We start from the raw sequence: 20,434 nt of genomic DNA on the forward strand, positions 1-20,434 counted from the left end.
ATGACTATTCAAGATACTTTAAATGAAGGTAATGGAAGATTTGATCTTTCACTTTGTGTCATGATTATCATGTTTATTGATTAATTATGTTTCAATTGTAGATTTGATAAATATAAATGAGATTGAAGATGACTGTTATGATGAAGATACACAAGAGCGTGATGATGTTTCAATAGGCATTAATGAGGTTGGCTCAGTTCCATTGGTATTTGATTCAAATTTTGCTCCCATGGACACTGAAGAAGTCAATGCCTATATTCAACCAAAGTAAAGATGTTGTGTAGAACTTTACCATTCTTTTCTTTTTTTAAATTATATTAGTGCTAAGTGTTCAACATATTCTAAAATCTTTTGCTTTTTTTATGCAGCTGAAGATGTTGATTTATGGATTCTAATGCAAAATGGAGTTAAAATGTTGATTTATGGATTATAATGCAAACTAGAGTTGAATGTTGTCACCTTATATTTATTATGTTGAATTATATATCTCTAGAACTTGTTATTTTATTATCCTTATCTTTAAATTATGTTAAATGTTTGTTTATTTGAAGATAAATGCACTTTCTAATCATATTAATGTGTGTTTTTGTTCTTGACCCGGGTTGACCCGAGTCAACCCACAAGACCCGTGACCCCGTCACTTCACCGGGTCAATTACCGGATCGGGTCTGATAACTATGGTATAGAGAGAGAGCATTATGTTTTGCTTTGTTGTTAATTATTAAGTATTAATTAACAAGGAAAAAAGAAAATAAAAAAGCGTTGATTAAGAGAAAAGGCAAGTTTAGTCCTTTGAAAACAACATATATTAACTCTACCAAATTTTCGGTTTCTTTTTTTTCCCTTTATAATTAGAATTTTTTATATTATGGATGCTAACTTCTTAAGAGTTCAAATATTCATAAAATACTCAAAACAAATCCTTACAAATCTTGAGTTCAAAATTCAAATTCACTTCACAATTACTATAAAAAAAAATACCGTTGTTGATCTCTTGAATTTTCTACGAAAATATCTTATAATATTTTTCCTTATCTTTTGAGAAAATATTATTAAAAAAAAACTCAAATACAGTAGGGAAATTATTGTACACAAGCACACAAAAAACTATTCATTATTATAGTAAAATTACATTTTTATTCTTGAAAGAAAAATTAAGATGCTTTAAGGTTGAGGTATTTAAATCTTTTTGCATGGCTACTTAATCATTTCAAGATTGTCCGGATATATATATAACTTTTTAAAAAATAATAAAGTGACTAAATTATTCCTAAGTAAAAAAAAAATTACAATTCACCAAATATATTTTTATCTTTTATTTTTTAAAGCGCACTAAAAAGACATTGTTGTCTTTGCATTCAAGAAAAGATAACCCATATGTCTAGGGGTTTTTTCATCCTTTAACAAAGGCTTTTTGGTTAAGTTCAAACCAATGAAGAGAATTTTAGTCTTTTTATTTTTCAATAATTAATGTAAAAAAATTTAAAAAGTTGCTAGCGCGTGAAAGGCATCCACAACCTTTAAGCAACATATGCAACACTTTCCAAATACCAGACCTATTCTTTTATCGTGTCATAAGAAACATTGCAATGTCATTTTCTTTTAGGTGGAGTGCAAGTTAGTGATAGCGAGATGATTTGTAATTGTTAAGCGTTTTTTATCTTCCTGTCTCTTTCCTTCTTTAAAAAGTACACGTTGGGCATCTTTGTTTTTAATATTTCAAATTTAGTCCTTGTTTCTTTTCTTTTTTTAAATTTTTATTCTTTTTCTTTTTATAAAAGTTTTATTTATTTTCAATTTAATATTTCAATTGTAGTTTGCATATTATTTTTTTCCAATTCAATTATTCTTCTTTATATTTTTAATTTTTTTTTCTTGACCTTCTATAAAAGTTTTATTATTTTTATCTTTCAATCTAGTTTTATGGTGTATTATTTTTTTTTTTCTAATTTGATCCCCATTCTTTTGATTGTTTTCCTTTTATTAATTTTTTTCTTTTCAATTTAATCCTCCAATAAAAAATTTTGGGTTGCCCTCAAATTTATTTTTTTATCTTGATTTTCATTGTCATTCATTTAATTACAATTTTTTTATTTTAAATCATTTTGTGCAATTTATCTCCTAGTTTCATCCCGTCAGTGTTTAATTTTATTGGGGATTGGGCTTTATAGTTATTTATTTATTTATTTATGGTGTCTCTGGTCTAATGATCAAGGTTACAAGTTTGAAAAGTTAACAAAGTTTAACCTCACTTTTTTAGCTTATTTTTTTTTATGGTTTCATCATTTGACATTAGTTTTTTTTTCAACAAAAAAAATTGGTTTTTTGGTTTTATTCAAATTTCTTAATATTAGATTATTGTGATTTCATAACCTAGACTACAAGTTTGGCGAGTTAATGACTCACTAGTTATGAAAATTCCAGTAAAAAATAGATAAATCTATATTAAACAGGGTAACTATTAATTGAAAAATAATAAATTAAGGAGAAAATCTTTATGAATAGGGGCGAACATTTCCAGGAGATTAATTTAAAATTTAGAAAAGATAAAGTAATAGAATAGTATGTGAAATATAACTAACGACAAATCATGAAAATTTCCCAACCAAGTAAAATAATTATTTGAAGTGGAAAATTTTATAAATTGGGTGACATTATGTGTAAAATAGAAGGAAATGTCAAATAAATCAATGCATGACCCTTTGAGAGAGAAATGTTGAATTCGGTATAAATCTTGTGCACAATTGCGCTATTGGGACTGAAAATGGTAAGAAAATCTAAGGAAGTCTTTTATAATAATTATGAATAGAAATCTCTAAATAATTAGTCTAAGACCCCCAATGATTTAAATAAATTATATGGTATGCGAAATTCAGATTTTGGCAGAAAATTACCAATTATTTAATTTTATGATATTAAACATATTTCTCTATTTGATCGTTAGATCGAGCTAAAATTTTACATGGAATTTTATGACATATTATTTTACCTTGAGTTTAAAATTTGAAGTCAATCGGAGTTTGAGAAAGTTCTGAAAATAAAGACCCAATGTCAAGTTTATGCAACAAATCACAATTAAAGGGATAAGTAAGGGTATAATAGTAATTGACCCATAAAACCTAATATAACAATTGTAACTATTATTCACACTAAACAACAACTAAAAAGAGAGAAAAAGGCTTCACTCTTACCTCTCTTCACAATCATTTGAGAAACTCTTCTAGAATTGTGAGATTGAAACTTACAAATAGGCATGTGAGAAGAAATACATTTAGGTCTAAATTAAAAAGCTTGGTTGGAGGAGAGGAGCTTGAGGTACAAGTATGGATGATGAAGATGAAGAACAATTGAAAAAAGAAATTAGTAAGAACTCTTTGAATTGAACTTGAAATTATTGATAAAAGTATTCTTTTTAGTTTTTCTCTTTGATTTTATAGTTAGTAATCCTTTAATATTATGATTCTAGAGTTATTGAAAAATGTGTTAGAAATAATAGTTTATTTTATTTTAGCATGAACAAGTAAACCATCTTTATGTTTCACAATTAAAAAAATCATAATACAATAAAACTCGCCCGCAACAGTCAATTTTTTCTATTATATTAAAAATTAACTTGAATTCTTACATCCAACGTTGTGTTAACAAGTCTTTTTAGTATCTAGTAACACATTTAATTCTCAATATATATAAGCATTGATTTTTCAATTCATAAATAATTTTTTTCAATGCTAGAAAAACACGTTAAAATCACTTACATATTCATCCTTTTATGTTATAAAAAAATCCACCATCAACAAATCATAAGTCAATTGACTCGTAGATATTCCGATGAACAAACTTTTGAGAACAATCCAACAAAGTATATGAAAAATTACATTTTTTTTTTTTCTTGACCCATTCATAGGTAAAAACATATTTCGATGTTAAAAGGCCCGGACTATAAGGTGCAGAGTTGCAAAACATTGAGCCTTAACAATGCAACAGCAAAAACGTGTTTTGGTTGAAAGATCTCTTAGGCCAGCTAGCAACAATGCCCAAACAGTGTTTTAGGCAGCCTCCATCTTGACTCTCCAGCATGTTGGGCTGAGCGTCCTATCAGACAGAAGCCCTCACCTTCATCTCGGCCATCCATAAGAAGCCGAGCAAGTGTAGCAAAAGACCAAATCTGAAGTCTATATTATATAGTTAAGACTTGTAGACCCATTTGTAGTTTAATATCATACAAATCTATTTGCTAAGCTTTATCTATTACATAAATAATAAAACTATGAGCTACCATTTAGTTATTATCCTAAAACAAAAAAGACAATAGAAACAAAAATAGAGACAATAATATATTTAATTAAAAATACAAACACAAAAACATAAAAATAAATTTATCTACAAAAATATTTTGATTGAATTTTTATATTTTCAATACAAAGAAAACATGTATCCGAAAGTCATATTTATTATTTTTTATTTTTAAAATATTTTTATAAAAAACTCATTTCCAAATATTATCCATCTAAAATATATAACAATGAAAAAAAAGTTATTATCATAATTTTCAAACTTAACTCTAGAATCGATCCAATGCAAGACTCAAATCACTCTTCAAGGTTCATGTCATGAGTCAACTTAACTAAGATTAACCTGAGTCGGTGTAAAAATAATAATTATTATTATTATATTTTTAACTCAGGTGTAAAAATAATAATTATTATTATTATATTTTTAAAACTTAATTTAGAGTCGACCTATATCAAGACCTAAGTCATAAATAAAATTAACCATTAACTTGAGTCAATACAAGAACAAAAATAATTATTAACATAATTTTAAGATCCTATTTAAAGGTCAACCTAGTACAAGATCTAATTCACATGTCAGGGTCAACATAAAATAAAAATGATTATTATCATAATTTTAAAACAATTAACCCAAGTTAACACATTTATACAAGGATAAAATTTAACTCGAGGATCGATTGAGTTGAAGTTAAGTCGCAAGTCAAAAGAGGCAAATCAAGTAAACTTGAGTTACCATATAGGTAAAAGAAAATATTATTATAGTTTTAAAACCTAATTTAAAAATCAACTCAAGACAAGGTTCATCTCACAAATTATGAAGGTCAACCTAACCAACCTAACTTTTCTATTTAAATAATCACAATAACCTTGTTTTGAACAAAAGCTTTTTAAAAAAAAAATCAAATTTTTTTATACCAATGTTATATTTTTAAATTGACCCGGGGGTTTTAACTAGATTAGATCAAGTCAATCATTTTTCTATTTTTTTTTCTTAAATTCAGATCAATCCAAGCCTTAAGCTAACATGTCTAGTCAATCATATTTTTATAATAAGAATTATTATAATATTATTAATTTCAAAACTCAATATAAACTAAAATAAAAAAAAATTATTTTTTAAAATATATAAGTTTAACCATACATATTAAGAATAAAATAAACTTTTTCATTTTTTTTTTGTCTTTTCCATCATAACTAAGCTAGATTAAAAAAAAACAATCATTTTATTTTATCTTGTACTTTACTTAAAAAAACATAATTTTATCTTCGTTCTTTTTTCTATCTTGTCTCATTTGTCTCCATTGTCTTTATCTCTTATGTTCTAGAAGAGCATCCAAAAACTACCTTTAAGACCAACTAGAGGCTCAACGAATACCACAAGTAGGACCGAAATGAAGATCAAACTTCGATACTTGTATAAGCAGATAAATTAGCAATTCATATTTATTTGTATAAACATTAAAGTTCCAAAATGAACATACCATAACAAGCCTTGATTTAATGCATATTAATCCAAGCGGGGAAACTCGAAATCCCTTAAAGAGAGCTACATTCCCACCACACTACAAGCTCAATGCTTATATAATAGATTTGCAAAAACATAAAAATAAAAATTGTACTGTGGAGGTCTCGTAGCAACACCTTGAGCAATGCATGCATATCGAAATTTTCATTAGTTTCCATCTCCAACAGATAGGTTGCTTAAGGAACTTTATTGTGAGAAAATGCAAACATAGAATTCCCAAAACAGATCAGGCAGAGCTATGTTCTCGTGTTTAGAGCATAGAAGACATGAAAATGGATTTACCTGATAGACCACAAACTCAAATAGCATATTGGGAAAACTGCACATCATAATGACTCCCCTTCATCACAACATTATTCATGCTTCCATATGCCAAAGCACATCAAATTCAAAATCGGGATCATCAAATGCCCAAATCACATTTCAATAGATTAATGCTAGTTTAATCTCAAGCAAGTCCACATGCAAATGTTATATTTATTTCATGTTTAAGACAAGTATTAAATGTTTTTTTTTACTAGGCCTTGATCATATTGACAGAAATTGCACATAGCAGAGGGATTTCAACCCTTTTACCTTGTTTTTGCAAACCCAACAGCCCACAAACCAGTGCAATGGTGCCAGATAGATACATAGGAAGAAAAGGAGAGAGATAAGGATGCAAATAGCAGAACTGCAGGTACAGTTTGCACGACTAAATTACCAGAGGCCTTGTAAAGCCAGATACATTCATAAAGCCCACCAACAGGCAACTTCTTCAATGCTTATATAGACAATTTGCAGCATATTTATGTAAGCATTAAAGCATTAGATGTAGCCTAAAGCTTCTAATGACTTTAACCTAATCGAAGTTCCGATTCATAGAGCCAGTTAAGATTATACTTGAATTTTAGCTGGTACTGATTAGAACATTTCCTATGATTGATGGGCAGTGCAACCTGGAACACCAAAGATTGTCATACTGCTATAGTGCCAGCAAACAGCAGCTCTAATGCTTATATGAATATGAATCAATGCAATGCAAATCTACATAAGCATTAAAGCAGTGATGTGAAGGAACCTAAAGTCTGCTATTACAGATATCACACAAACAAGAACCTAAGAAAACTATAAATATATGCTTCTAGCTATGACCATAGGACTAATTTATATCTTTTCCAAAAACAATTTCCTTTACTGTTACATGGTTCAACCTAAATCTTAAGATTGCTAAAATATCAATGTGCAAACATTATAATGCTATTATAGATCTATAATCAAAATTGCAACCAAAAGGTAATATAGCTCTTAGTGCAATTCATATTGATCCAAATTTTCTTTCATTTTTGGGTTTAATATCAGATAAAGAATTGAAACTATCTTCAATTATATTACACCTTTAATTAAATATCATTCAAATTCAACAGTTTCAATACAGGAAAAACCCAGGTAAACAAATAAACCAATGACCACTGCAAGAGAGCAAATCAGAACTCAAGCAAGCTCTGTTTCTAGCTGGAGTTAAGGTCAAATATGGGATTCTAAAATGATTTTCAGCCTATAATTAAGTTTATAAAACTTGTAAGAATTTATGGAATGAAAAATATCTTTTCAAGCAACAAAAAATGCATTAGAAGAGCCAATCTTTAGATGTCCTAGAGAAACAGGTTGCTCATTGAGTGGATGTCCCTTTGTTGCTTGTTTCCAATGGGAAAGCAAATTCGAACCCCAGCTTCAAATGTGCATATAATTTGTGGTAAGACAGACCCAACACAAAAATATTGGCAACAAACGAGCAAAGAACATTGAAGTTGTCAGTTCCAACACCAAATGACAGGTTGTGTGAGCAATAATTTGAATCACATATCACAGGTTATGAGATGCAACCATAGACTTTCAAAACAATTCTGCCAAATACCTAATTTCAGACACCAGGGAAAAGGGGTCAATGAAGGGATTTACCCTATAAAACAAGGGGAATTTGATTTGCAAGCCACAAACTCATAACAGGTAGCAGTGAACTTGACATTACGAAGACACGTCTTACAAAAACATCAACCAAGATAATAAAAAAGCCAATGCATCCCATACTCTTGTCATAATGTAAGCCAAAATCAGGTTTCCACTAATTTCCAATAGATTACCTAGGATAGAATCAGCGTAATCCAATTGTATTTCTACCAAATTAACGCAAGTGTGTTATATTTATTGTCAAATCTGCATATTGCAGAGAAATTTCTACCCTTTTGCATAGTGTTTCCATATGATTGTCCTACATGTTCACATAGTCATCCTGTTGTTTTTCGATTGTTCTTAAAATACTATCATTCAATATTTTCAGTAACCCAAAGAGCCCAAAAACCAGAACAATGCTGCCAGACAAATTATATGGAAGAAAAGAAAAAATGTAGAGATGCAAGAAGCAGCACAAATATCAATAGTTGAACTCCAAGGTGCCAGAAGCACCGTAATTCAATTTACATTCATGAAGCCCAAACCACAATACAATATAAATAACCACGTATAGAAGAAGTCTATTTGGTGGGGGGGGGGGAAATCAAACTGAGGGACTGAATTGCATTTTACACTAAATAACAAGGAGAAAGGAGGAAAGGTTAAAGGCAATTTCAAAGGGAATGGACAAAAAGACATCAAATTGATCATCTAATTGCTGAAGACAGTTGTTTTTCTCTCATGGAGAAATATCAATCTTCCAGGCCAGGAAAAAGAAAGTATAGGAGCCAGGCTAGGTAGGGTATCAGAGAGACAATGAGAGTAAGGGACAGAGCAAGTTTTGGTTTCAGTATTTAAGTTCGATGATGGAACCCTTGGCAGAAAATTTGGTGCTGGGTTGGTATTGAACTATTTGGAAACCATAACAAGTGAAACAAAAAATACATTTTACCAATTGAAATTGAAAATTAACACAACCATAGCAATGTAAAGGGAATGAAGAAAACTCAAACACCAAATTCTGCTTTAGCAGCACAAAACAGCAAGAACAAGAACAAACAGTGATATTTATAATCTACATCAGCATAAATTCCAGCATAGCAGAAAAGGCCAACAATCCTTCTGCAAAAGCACTGTTCTACATATATTAACTAACTTTTGTAAAGTTTAAGTAGCATCCATCACAAATCCAACCACAACTTATGGAAGCAGATGAAGTGAAGCAGCAACAAGAGCACAGCAGTCCACATAATTAAATTAAAGATTCATTGCTTGCATTCAGGAAAACACGACAACCATTTAAAGAACTTGTGCCCAAGAAGCTCTCACACACCTGAATCAAACACCCATCAATGTCAAACATGTAGAATAAAGCTCATGTAGGCTAAAGGACAGAATAACAAGCTAAAAACAGTTGTGGAAAGCCATAAAACACAAAATACAACAAGTCCAGTGTATCTTTCGAAGTTTTGAAAACTCTCATCTTTCACGAGTGTAGTTATAATTGTTTATCTATAACCCACTTTCCAAAAAAGAGAATGCTATAACAACACTGTCAAATCCATTGAGCTGTGACAAGGCTTCTTGACAATTGAAGAGACACAGCAATTTGTCCAAAAATTAACAAATGCAATTATATACACAAAACAACAGGTTTGATGGAAAACAGGGGGAGGGGGCAACACAGTAAAATTACATAAAATAAAAGAACCTCACATTGAACAAAATCAATTGAAAGTAATAAATAGCAATAATTACCTTCAGTAATATGGTGGCATACCCTGATACATCCCTCCAGCTCCATGTGGCAATCGAGGCTGCATTGACATTGACATTGACATTGACGATGGCTGCTGGTGCTGAGGCAATGCATAAGACCCGGTATCTGGATATACCCCAGAACCCGAAGCCTGTGGCATCCTATACATTAAAGCCCCTGCGTTATTCAGTCCACCATCATTCAAACCCGACCCTAAATATGGCGGATGCCTATAAGAACCATTATATCCAGAACCCGTCATTGAAGAATTCATCTGATAGCTATTAGTACTAGCAGGCCCATAATTTTGTGAATTTCCTGTTAGCGGTGGATACGTTAATGGTTGTGATGTTTGTGTAATCGCACCAACCTGACTATTCTTATTAACCTTCCTATTATCAGCAGCAAATTTACAAACAACTTGATGCCCATCAATATTTTTCATAGGATCAGCAATAGCAGCCTTTGCCCCCTCCTCATTCTTGTATATAAGAAATGCGAAACCCTTTGATTTCCCAGTCGATTTATCAAACCCAAGCGGGCCTTCTTCAATCTCACCATACATTGAGAAAAAACCCAACAACCGCTCAGAACTAACCTCAAAAGGCACATTCCCAACATATACTTTCCTTAACGAAACATCAGTAGTGCTCGAATTATTCGATGCTAATTGCGTAACAGTAATCCTTCCATCAATTTTTTTACTGGGTTCTCTAATCGAAAGCATAGCGGCGTCTACATGTTTGAATGTAATAAACCCGAAACCTTTCGATTTACCTGTGTTCTTGTCGTGAATAACAATAGCTTCTTCGAGTTCTCCGGACGAAGAAAAGAGAATTCGGAGGGTTTCTGAGGTTGTCTCAGAGGAGAGACCGCGAATAAAGAGCTTTCGGAGGGATATGTCGCCGTCGGCTACGGAACGGACAGAGTTAAGGACGTCAGAATGTTGGAGCGTGGCGGATTGGAGGATGTCTAATAGTTGGTCTTTGGTAAATGGTTCGATGATTTTACGGATTTCTTCGGGGGTTAGTGGCGTGATTGGGGATGAGGGAGTGGTGCCGGTGGGGATTGAATTGCCGTTTTCGTCGGCTTTGCGTTTTTTAATGAAGTCCATTGTATCGATGGCGGCGGAGGAGGAGGATTGGCGGTTTGCGTAGAATAAAACCTAGAAAGGAGGTGGTTGCGCTGGACGGAGAATAAAACCGGTCTTGATTTTGTGGAGATTGAAGTTTTTGGGATTTGGGAGACCGTTTATTAGGGTTTCATGGCCTTGATGTTGTTTTTCAAGTCAATGCTTGATGATCCTGAATGAGTTCTAATTGGGCTGGGCTATTAATGGAGGCTTGCGCTAAGGTATTTTGAGCAAGGTTTCATTTATGAGAATGTCAACTGACCAAAACTAAGGTTACTGAAATTGATCTTCTACTAAGATATCCTTTTGTTTTTGCATAAAATATTTTAACCAATAATAGGTTGTTGTACCAAAAAGAATTTGAATTTAAAAAAAAAATGTTAAGATCTTGAGGAATTTTTAGCATTATTATTAAATCTAGTCTTATGAATTAATTTTGAAATTTTTTAACTTGATTTCTGATATATTTCAGGTTTAAAATTAAATTATGTAGGAGATACTTGGATATAACACGATGGAATTGAAGATTTTAAATATAACCTGTATAACTAGTAAAAATATGGCTTGTCATTAAAAAAATCCAATATGATATTTGTTTTTTAATATTAAAACTGTGACATATTAAATCGACTCATGCTTTGTATCTTAACTCGTTAAACCTAGGATTCAGGTTATGGATTGCTCTAAGTTTAATAACTAAGTTTCTTAAAACTATTTTTTTTCCTGATGTGATGCAATTGACTTGGCAAATCTAAAAATTACTTGAATAACCAATAAAAACATGGATTGACTTTTTTTAAAAAAATCAAGATGATATATATTTTTTAATATTGAAATGACAACATATTAGATCGACCCAAATTTCATAACTTAACCCATCAAAACCATGACCTGGGCCATGACACCACTGAGTTTAATAACTTTGTTTTTCTAACTATTTTTTACTTAATTATATAGTAACAAAAATAGATACTCGCAAAATCAAGTATTACTTAAATACATGGATATTTGTTTGAGGTTATGATAATTTTATAAAAAACAAACCGAAATAAATTATGAAAATCAGTTCAAAATCAATCAATTTTTAAAGAATAAAAATTGAAAAAAAAATCAATATAAAAATCAAAAGAAATAAAAAAAGGACATATTTCACTATTTATATGAACAGGGCAATCAAGTGATTTCCCCTCAAGTATTTTAATATTATTACTAATAATAATTTAAAAATATTTTTTTTCATAAAATATTTTATATTAAAATAATTATATGATATGTTATGTATGATAAGTAATAGTATAAAAATATAAATGATTGTAGAAGAATAGTGGTGTGTTATGATAACAAAATGATAATATTAATAATGATAATAAACAAAAAAAAATGGGAGGTAAAACTTGTTGCAGTGGTGTGGTGGGGGGTGATGTGATGTTGATAATAATAGAGATATTATGAAGGCGAGGTAACAAATGGTCATGATAGAAATTTTTAAATTACATTATGAGTTAGTTACAATCTATAAAATATTTAATATAGCTTCATGAGTTAATAAACAAGTTATTTCTTTTATTTTTATATAAATAATATGTATAACATGGTTTGAGAATACCCTAATATTAATAAAAAAAAAATTCTTTCCTTTTTAAGAAAATGTTCTGATCGTTTGCATTTGTTTTTTTTTTTCCGGTGAACCACCTGTAACCATGCAAATCAACACTTACCTTTGTTGCTTTATCTATGCTATGGTGGAACCCAGCTTTTCACCTGAATTAGTTTTGCTGGGCTAGTATTGATTGCCCAGTGCAGATACTTGTTGAAGACTGCAGCAGCTTGAAATTTGCTCACATAATTAGCTTATGATTAGTAGCCATGAAGCTATGAAGAGCAAAAATTGATGTTCTAGTTTTGGCAACTGGAAGGCTATAAAAACAGGAAAAATAGTTTGTGCAAGAATTGAAATTGATCTTCTTGGAAAGAATGGGAAAGAGACCCCATCTGGAGACTGCAGTTTTTTTTTAGTTCCGCCATGTACAATTATCATCAGCTACACTGCACACAAAAGCATTTATGTGGTAATTAAGGGTCACAATCCCTTGATCTATTTTCAATAATCAACAAACACAAGAGCTACCAACGGGGGTTGGTTCAAGTAGTAGTAAGTAGCTTGTTCCGCTTAAGCTAGGTCTCGGTTTCGAGTCCCCGTGCACGCAGCAATACCTATTAATAGCCTCACCTGCCACTGTCATGCATACGACCCGGGGCGACCACCAGATTAGTCACCCGGGGGGCTGGCAACCTAAAAAAACAAACACGAGAGCTGGAATCTTAAGAGTCGCCTGGAAATTGCTAAAGGGCCTGTAAAATCTTTAGCAGGGCAGGCTTTTAGAACTTGTGCTCATAACCAAGGACTTGAGCATGGAAGAGTCCCCTGAAGTAGCATTGGCTCGCCGAGTTATCAACTCCATGTTCTTATGTAAACTTTGCTTCACCAAATCCTTCATCAATTTCTTTCCTTCTTGAGCTTCCCTGTGATTTACAGGTGACCCTATTGCGATCCTTGCTGTTTGAGGTCCAGAATGGGGCCCCATCCTTGTTTGCCTCTCATCTTTGAACCATTGCAGTAGTTTTAGTGCTCTCTTCTGAGCTAGAGGACTCCCCAGCAACGCCAATTCAAGAAGTACAGGGACAATGCCAGATTTAGCCATTTTTTCGCGTTGAACTGAGCTTTGATGAGCAAGAATCATCAAAATATAAGCTGATAATTCCTGACATTTTGGTTTATCCTCCCATGTCATTATCTCTATCAAGCTCTCTGGCACAAGTGAACTATTTTCCATTGCTTTCTTCCCCATTAAGGTCACCACTAAATGCCCTAGTGTTGCCAGGGCTTTCTCGGAGAGTGCTTTTACTGATATTAACCTCAAGAGAGTTTGAACTACCCCATTAGAGAGCAAAGCTCCTGTATTATCCAACACAGCCGACAGGTTGTATAGAGTACCCAAACACGACTCCTTGGTTTCACAGCTTGAGCCTGACTCGAGGATTCCAATCAGAAAAGGCAAAACTTCTGATGAAGCAAGAGGAAATTGGGTATGATTTGCCAGGGAAGATAATGACAGGATCAATTCTGCAAATTCATGTCTTGTTGGTTCTTCTAAAACATCTATTTTGACTGGGAGTTTTGAGAAAATCCCTGCTTCTACCATGAGAGCCTTGTTCCTGAAGAGGGAAAAAAAACAAAAAACAAAAATACATTAATTAAAATAAGAACAGCACACTAATCTAGTTGCAGCTAATAAAACAAAAGGTGTATCATTATTGTTCTAGGGTTAGTAAGACAGTAGCATTTTTAAAGGTCTCCCCATCAAAGATGAGCATCATGCACACCAAACGAACCAACGAACAGACTTGTTTTATTAAACAAATTGCTGTCTTTCTAAAAAAAGTCAAAGGGATTAATCTTGGATTTAGATCTAAGTTGAAAGATGGAAGTCAAAAGATGAATTTGTTTATTGTCCAGGGATCACAGGGAATCTGATGATCACCTGCAATAATTCTTATGAGCTGTAATTAGTTTCTTTTTAAAGACAACATTGTCGATTCAATAACATCATTGCTCCTTCTATGCTTCCCAATAGAGCGTGCAACAAGCGCACTTCGTGGCCTCCCAATCGATCCCAATTAATTACTGCATATTTTGATTTTTTTTTTTACAGGATGTAATAAGATTGAGAAATGAGTTCGTAGAAAATAAGAAACATATGTGAAACCATCGTTAATAAATTTGACATGGCCCACCTATTTCCCTCCCCAACTCAAACAATGAAATAACTGGGAGTCCTGCCAAAAAAGAAAAAAACAAATCTAGATGGTGACGAAGTCCCGACTCCATTTTCTCAAACTCGGTTGAAAAAACATCCAAATCCATAAGCTCTTTTGTACAGACTTTGGTTTTTTCTTCTTAACATTACAATACAATAATAGATTTTGACATGGTTGGTCAGTCACAGACCCACAATGGCTTTAAAGCAGTTGGCTGATAAATTAAGAGGAGCTAAAGTGCTAGTGGGATTTGACCCTTCGATACACGCCAAATAGTTTTATCAACAATGGTGGAAGTAGCACCCGAGCTGATGTTAGGTTTAGGCAAATTCTGCAATGCCAAGGCCTGCCGGAGGCTGTCTTTTGCGTTTATTTATCGACACAGGTACGGGATTTCTAAAGGAAAATTGCTCAATTGAATGTCTGACGGGGAGAATTCTGGACTCTAGTCGAATTTCATTAGTAGTTAAGCCATGAATAAAAAGGATCATTATTGTCCCTAACATCTAATTCGCACAAAAGCAATGCCTTTACCGGTGGTTTAATAGTACAGTAATTTACTGTGCATAATGGAGTTCAAGAAAAGAAGAAAAAAACGAAAATCAAATTATATTAAATTAGGAAAAAAGAAGAAGAGGGACTAACGTGTAAGTTCCATTAGCAAGTTCAATCAAGGCCTTAACAGCCACTCTCCGACGGCCAGCTACTTCCGAAGCCACCATCCCCACCAAGGCAGGAATAACACCGAGCTCAGCCATCAACTTTCTCATCTTAACATCTTCTCTAGCTAATCTTTCAATCTCAATAGCTGCCATCTCCTTCTCCTCCAAGCCTCCAAAGTGAAGTCTCTTTACTGATCTTTGTAGCACCACAGAATCATCATCATCATCACTAATTCGTTTATCCGCAGCAGTCACTTGCTCTTCTTTATTGGCCATAGCTTTATTTCTTGATTTAATATTCCTTTGCGTCGTCTTGGTTTGCAAGAACCGCCTGACACGAGCAAAGAATCGGAGTTTCATGTGAGAAAGTGCCCAGATAGAGGAGGAAGGAGGTGTTTCAGGCATGTTTGGTCCTAGCGTTTGAGACATGAAGGGAATCAAGATCTTGTTTTTGCGTTTGTTTTGCAACTCTCCTTTTCCTATAAAACCATCCACGAGACTTGACCTTTGAGAGAGTGAAAGGGAGAGTATATATGGGGCAGAACTGTCTGATAAGAGGGAAGATGAGAGAGAACCCGGGAGGGAAAATTACAGGAGGAGCAGAGAGCACATGCAGAGGGAACAGCGTTGTCTTCTTAACTCTCAAACCATAAGGCACGATATCAAGATCGCTAGCTTGCATACCCATAAATTACTAATACATGCCATCTGACGAGGGAGGGATTGATTAGCGATACGTATGTATTTAACACCATTAGTAGTAGGATACAGAATCGGGGTACGTATTTGGTGGATTGTGATTTTGTCACCTAACCCATCTTGGCGAAGCTTCCTTGAGGTACAAATTATCGGACGGCTAAGACTACTTGTTGACTCTTTGTATTGAACTTTGCACTATGATCAGTAATGTGTTCCTTAAAGGATGATAAAAGTGTAGCTAACATTTAAATATATATATAAATCTCTGAATCTATGTAAGCTAAATTAATGGCATGTGGTTTCAAGCAGCATTAGCCTTGGTGCTCGCTGATAATGGCGCTGTTATCAAGCCATGGAGTTTGCTCTTTAACACCTGTCATCCATGCAGTGAAACGGGGCTGTTAGTCTATTAGATTTTCAGGAGAAAATCTTCTTTTTCAGATAAAAAAGATCTGCTTCCATGCTCTGATAGTATTTTCTCTGAGAAATTGGGTGGATGAACAGTCATGAAATCCCATTTCAAGCGATCCAGCAAAAATTAAAAAAAAAAAAAAAAAAAAAAAACTTAGCAGTGGATTTCCTTGTTCTATCCCAGTATTATTTTGTTAAATTAATCTTATAATTAAAGACAACGTGTCCTAGAGATTTGTGGCTGGAACAAAGGAAAACCAACCAACATGTATGATTTTCTTGTCTGGTCAGTACTGAGGACAATGTGGCAACCTGCCTGTATATCCTTTGTTTCTAAAACATTGTGGCAGCAGAAATATTAGGTTTTCCAGTAGATCAAGGCTTCTTCATTTTATTGTAATGTCTCGAAATGCTAGTTCGATGATCGTGTTCAGAAATGACAAGATGATTGGGTTTGATCTGTTGCACAGCTATTCACATGGCATGATTCCATGGCCAATAATTTATGAGCAGAGTTTTTTTTTTTTTCCTTTTCCTTGCCTGTATTCAGTTTGTTATAAATATAATCAGTATCATTGCATTGATTGTGATTCTTCTTGAGTGAAAAAGAATTGTTAATATGAAGAATGTAGTTCGACTATCATATGCTAGGTTTGCATTTTAGCCATTGTTAGTTTAAGTCTCACAAATTTCAAGACCATTTAAAATTTATATGATCATTAATTACAGGGTTTATAATATTAATTAAAATATACATAAATTAATCCAAACATTTATATTAATTAAAAAAAACAAAGAAATTATAAATGTCAGCCACTCAGCTCCTCTTATAAAATAAAAATTGGAAGTTGCGATATCAGAAGAAAAACTTCATTTGTTCCCTAATGTTTTTGAGATTTCAAAATTGAAGCATGGAAGAATCGATTGTAGCGATGAAAAGCATGAATTTGAAGCGTAAATGAGACGGAGATTAACTTTGAAAGACATTTACTTACCTTAATTTAGGCGTCAAGCTAAATTCAGGGTCTTCCACTTTCCTCGTCGTGATGACGGGCACTGATCATTCTGAAACGCGCTATGCTACGGTTAATTTAAAAAAAAAAATATAAAAAAATATATATATTAAGTACTGCTAATATAATTTTTTTTTTTTAAAAGCAAGAAAAAAAAACTCGTGACATAATCATATATTCGAATCGGTTGAGTAAGCAAATTTTATTTAATTATATTATAAAAAAATAGGTAACCATTGTAAGTATAAAGAATAAAAAAAAATAATAACGATGGGATGAAAATAAAAAATAAATTATCAGATTTAGATAAATTTATAAAAATTCATAATTCAAATTATGAAATCGAGATAAATTTATTGAAAGCAAATAAAAAAATTATAAAGTCTTACTCCAAACAAATCTAATGTTGAAGATCGAAATCAAGAAAAATAATATAAATTCATGAGAGTGATATATAATCCAACAAAAAAAAATATAAAGCACAATTCCTAAAACAACATAATATTGAATGATGATATTGAAAAAAATCAAAATAAAAATTTTAAAAATTGATTGTTGAAGGATGTAATTGAAAATACAAAACAAATTAAAAAAAACACAACACTATTTTAGTTAATAGTATTTTGCGAGTATGACTACAATGATTTAGCCATAAAAAAACAAAACATTTTAGTTTTTTACTAGTTATTTGACCTGCGCTCCATTGTGGGTCAGATTTTTTTTTCCAACAAAAAAATTGAACATACAAGTGTTTTGACATAGAAAATATTAAATGTAAATAAAAAAAAACATATACATGCATCTAGTTAAATAAAACAAGAATCATATATGTCAATATATGAAAAAGAAATCACTAACGATAACTAAATATGTAGCTGAAAAAGTTGAAAAGCAAATGTAAATCAAGATAATTGATCATGTAACATGAGCTATTTACTTGATTGTATTTAATGATTCTGTTTATTAAAATTAATCTTTTTATTTAATCAAATAATAGTATAAATAGACTTACACGTAAAATTGATTGAATAAAATCAAAAGAAAAAAATTATCTTGCAAGGTTGCATTTATTAGAAATACTATCCAAAATAAGTATTTAAAAAAAAAACATTTAAATTATGTAAAACATAAAAAAAATTATAGTTGAATTAGAGTAACCTATTTAAAAATTAAATACGTAAAAAAATAAACAATCATTATTTAAAAAAAGACTAAATACAAAAAAAAAAAAAGAAATCATAGAGAAATGATATTAATATAAATATAAATTAAAAAACAACTATTAAAAAAATATATAAAAAAGCATGATTTTATTTTCAAAAAAAGAGGGGCACATGATCTATTTAGAATGGGCCCACGTGTTGGCCCTATTTAAAAAAAAAAAAAAAATTGAGTGGATGATATGTCATCCACCCCATTGTTTCTACATGACGTGTTATTTGGTTTTCTTTAGATTTCAGTTATTCCAGTGGTTGGAAAAACAATATCTATGTTTTTTTTTTAAAAAAAAAAAATTCATTTTCAACCCAAAACACATAGCAAAAAACCTAAACACCTAGACAAACTCATAAATGGAATTAAAAAAAGAAAAACCAGAAATCAATCCAAAACCAAAAATCTTCTCGAGCTTAGATGTAGATTTTTAGGTAATTTCAAAGTGATAAAATATAACTGAAAATCCTATCACCAAATAAAATATGTTGACACCAAGACCGAACATTTTAGTGGTTGTACTTGGTGTCAATATTGATTTCTCTTTATATAGCTGGAATTCAACAATTTCTCTCTCATCTCTCAAATCAGGGACTAAGAAAATAACAAAAATAAATTTTTGTATCACTATTGATTTTTTAAAATTTACAGGAGCCTAAATTGTATAAATTATATTATTTTTAAAGATCACGAGTCATATACTTTTTCTCTGAGAAAAATGGATATGCATGCTTTTTTGACATTAAAAAATTCTAGGTATAAATAAAAAAAACTTACGCAAACATCTAATTAAATAAATTAATAATCATATGTGTAAATAAATAAATAAAAAGTCATCAATAATAACTAAAAATAAAAAGAAAAAAAAATCAAAAGATAGATGTAGATCAAGATATTTAATCCCGCAACATGAGATATTTACCTAATAGTATTTATTGAATTTGTTTAATAATTTTTTTTATTAAATCAAATGATAACAAAATTAAAAAAATAAATTATGCAAGGCTTTCCATATTAGAAACATTTACTAAAAATAAATATTTTTTATTTTTAAAAATAAAGTTCATCCATATAAAGCATACAAAAAATATAGAAGAATAAGAATAATATCTTCAAAAAATAAATAGATACAATTTTTTTTAAAAAAAAATTCATTTAAAAAATGCTAAATAAAAAAATAAAAAAAAATCATAGAGGAGAGATATTAATTAAAACATAAATTAAAAAAGTTATTTAAAAAAAAAAAGACATTAAAAAAGCATCAATTAAATTACAAAACAAAAATTAGAATAAAAAACTAATGTCGAATGATGAAATGAGAAAAGACAATGAGATAAGAAAAAGGATATCGAGCCACGTTAACATTTCAAACTTGTGACCCAGGTCACTGGGTGAAAATAAAAATAAAAACATAATTATGGAGGAATTTTTTTTTTAATTTTAGGATTAAATAGAAAAGAAAATCAACTTTAAAAAAAGAAAAAAACCAAAATAATGAGGATTAAATTTAAAAAAAATAATGCACTATAAACTTTAATTGAATGACGAAATTGAAAACCAATAAAACTTTAACAAAAGAGCCAAGAAAAAAATTAAAAATAAAAAAAATAAGAATTGAAATTAAAACAATAAATAAAATAAAAAGGACTAATGTTTACTTTTTAAGGGAGAGAGAAAAGAAGAAGAAAACAACTACCAATGACAAACTGCCTATGCACCGTATCAGGAGGAAGTGGACTCGACAACACTTCTTACAATATTATGACAAAATGGTAGGTTGGGCCATTGGCAATACTGTATGTGCTGCTCATTAGATACAAGCACATTCCACACGTCAATAACTTTTTGGATTAAAAAAATAATTAATCAAGTTAAAAAGACTAAAATGCTCTAAATATGTTTGGGATTAACAACAAAGCCTTTATGAAAGGAAAAAAATACCCTTAGGTGTTTGGTCTAATTTTTTCTTATTATAAAG

The 20,434-nt window shown here is 31.2% G+C and overlaps 2 protein-coding genes across 2 annotated transcripts; both read right to left on the reverse strand.

Annotated features, from left to right (window-relative positions):
* Window positions 1-8,676: 8,676 nt before the first annotated feature.
* LOC118051784 (UBP1-associated protein 2C) lies at window positions 8,677-10,792 on the reverse strand. The gene is made up of 2 exons (XM_035062502.2): window positions 9,508-10,792; window positions 8,677-9,082 (listed from the first exon to the last, which is right to left on the reverse strand). Exon 1 carries the CDS (start codon window positions 10,620-10,622, stop codon window positions 9,510-9,512), a length of 1,113 nt encoding a protein of 370 aa, XP_034918393.1. The 5' UTR covers window positions 10,623-10,792; the 3' UTR covers window positions 8,677-9,082; window positions 9,508-9,509.
* A 1,770-nt stretch (window positions 10,793-12,562) lies between these two features.
* On the reverse strand, window positions 12,563-15,967 carry LOC118051881 (U-box domain-containing protein 45). The gene is made up of 2 exons (XM_035062641.2): window positions 15,105-15,967; window positions 12,563-13,856 (listed from the first exon to the last, which is right to left on the reverse strand). Exons 1-2 carry the CDS (start codon window positions 15,548-15,550, stop codon window positions 13,004-13,006), a joined length of 1,299 nt encoding a protein of 432 aa, XP_034918532.1. The 5' UTR covers window positions 15,551-15,967; the 3' UTR covers window positions 12,563-13,003.
* Between the last annotated feature and the right edge of the window lie 4,467 nt (window positions 15,968-20,434).

Source organism: Populus alba, chromosome 11, assembly GCF_005239225.2.
Source record: "Populus alba chromosome 11, ASM523922v2, whole genome shotgun sequence".
NCBI lineage: Eukaryota > Viridiplantae > Streptophyta > Magnoliopsida > Malpighiales > Salicaceae > Populus > Populus alba.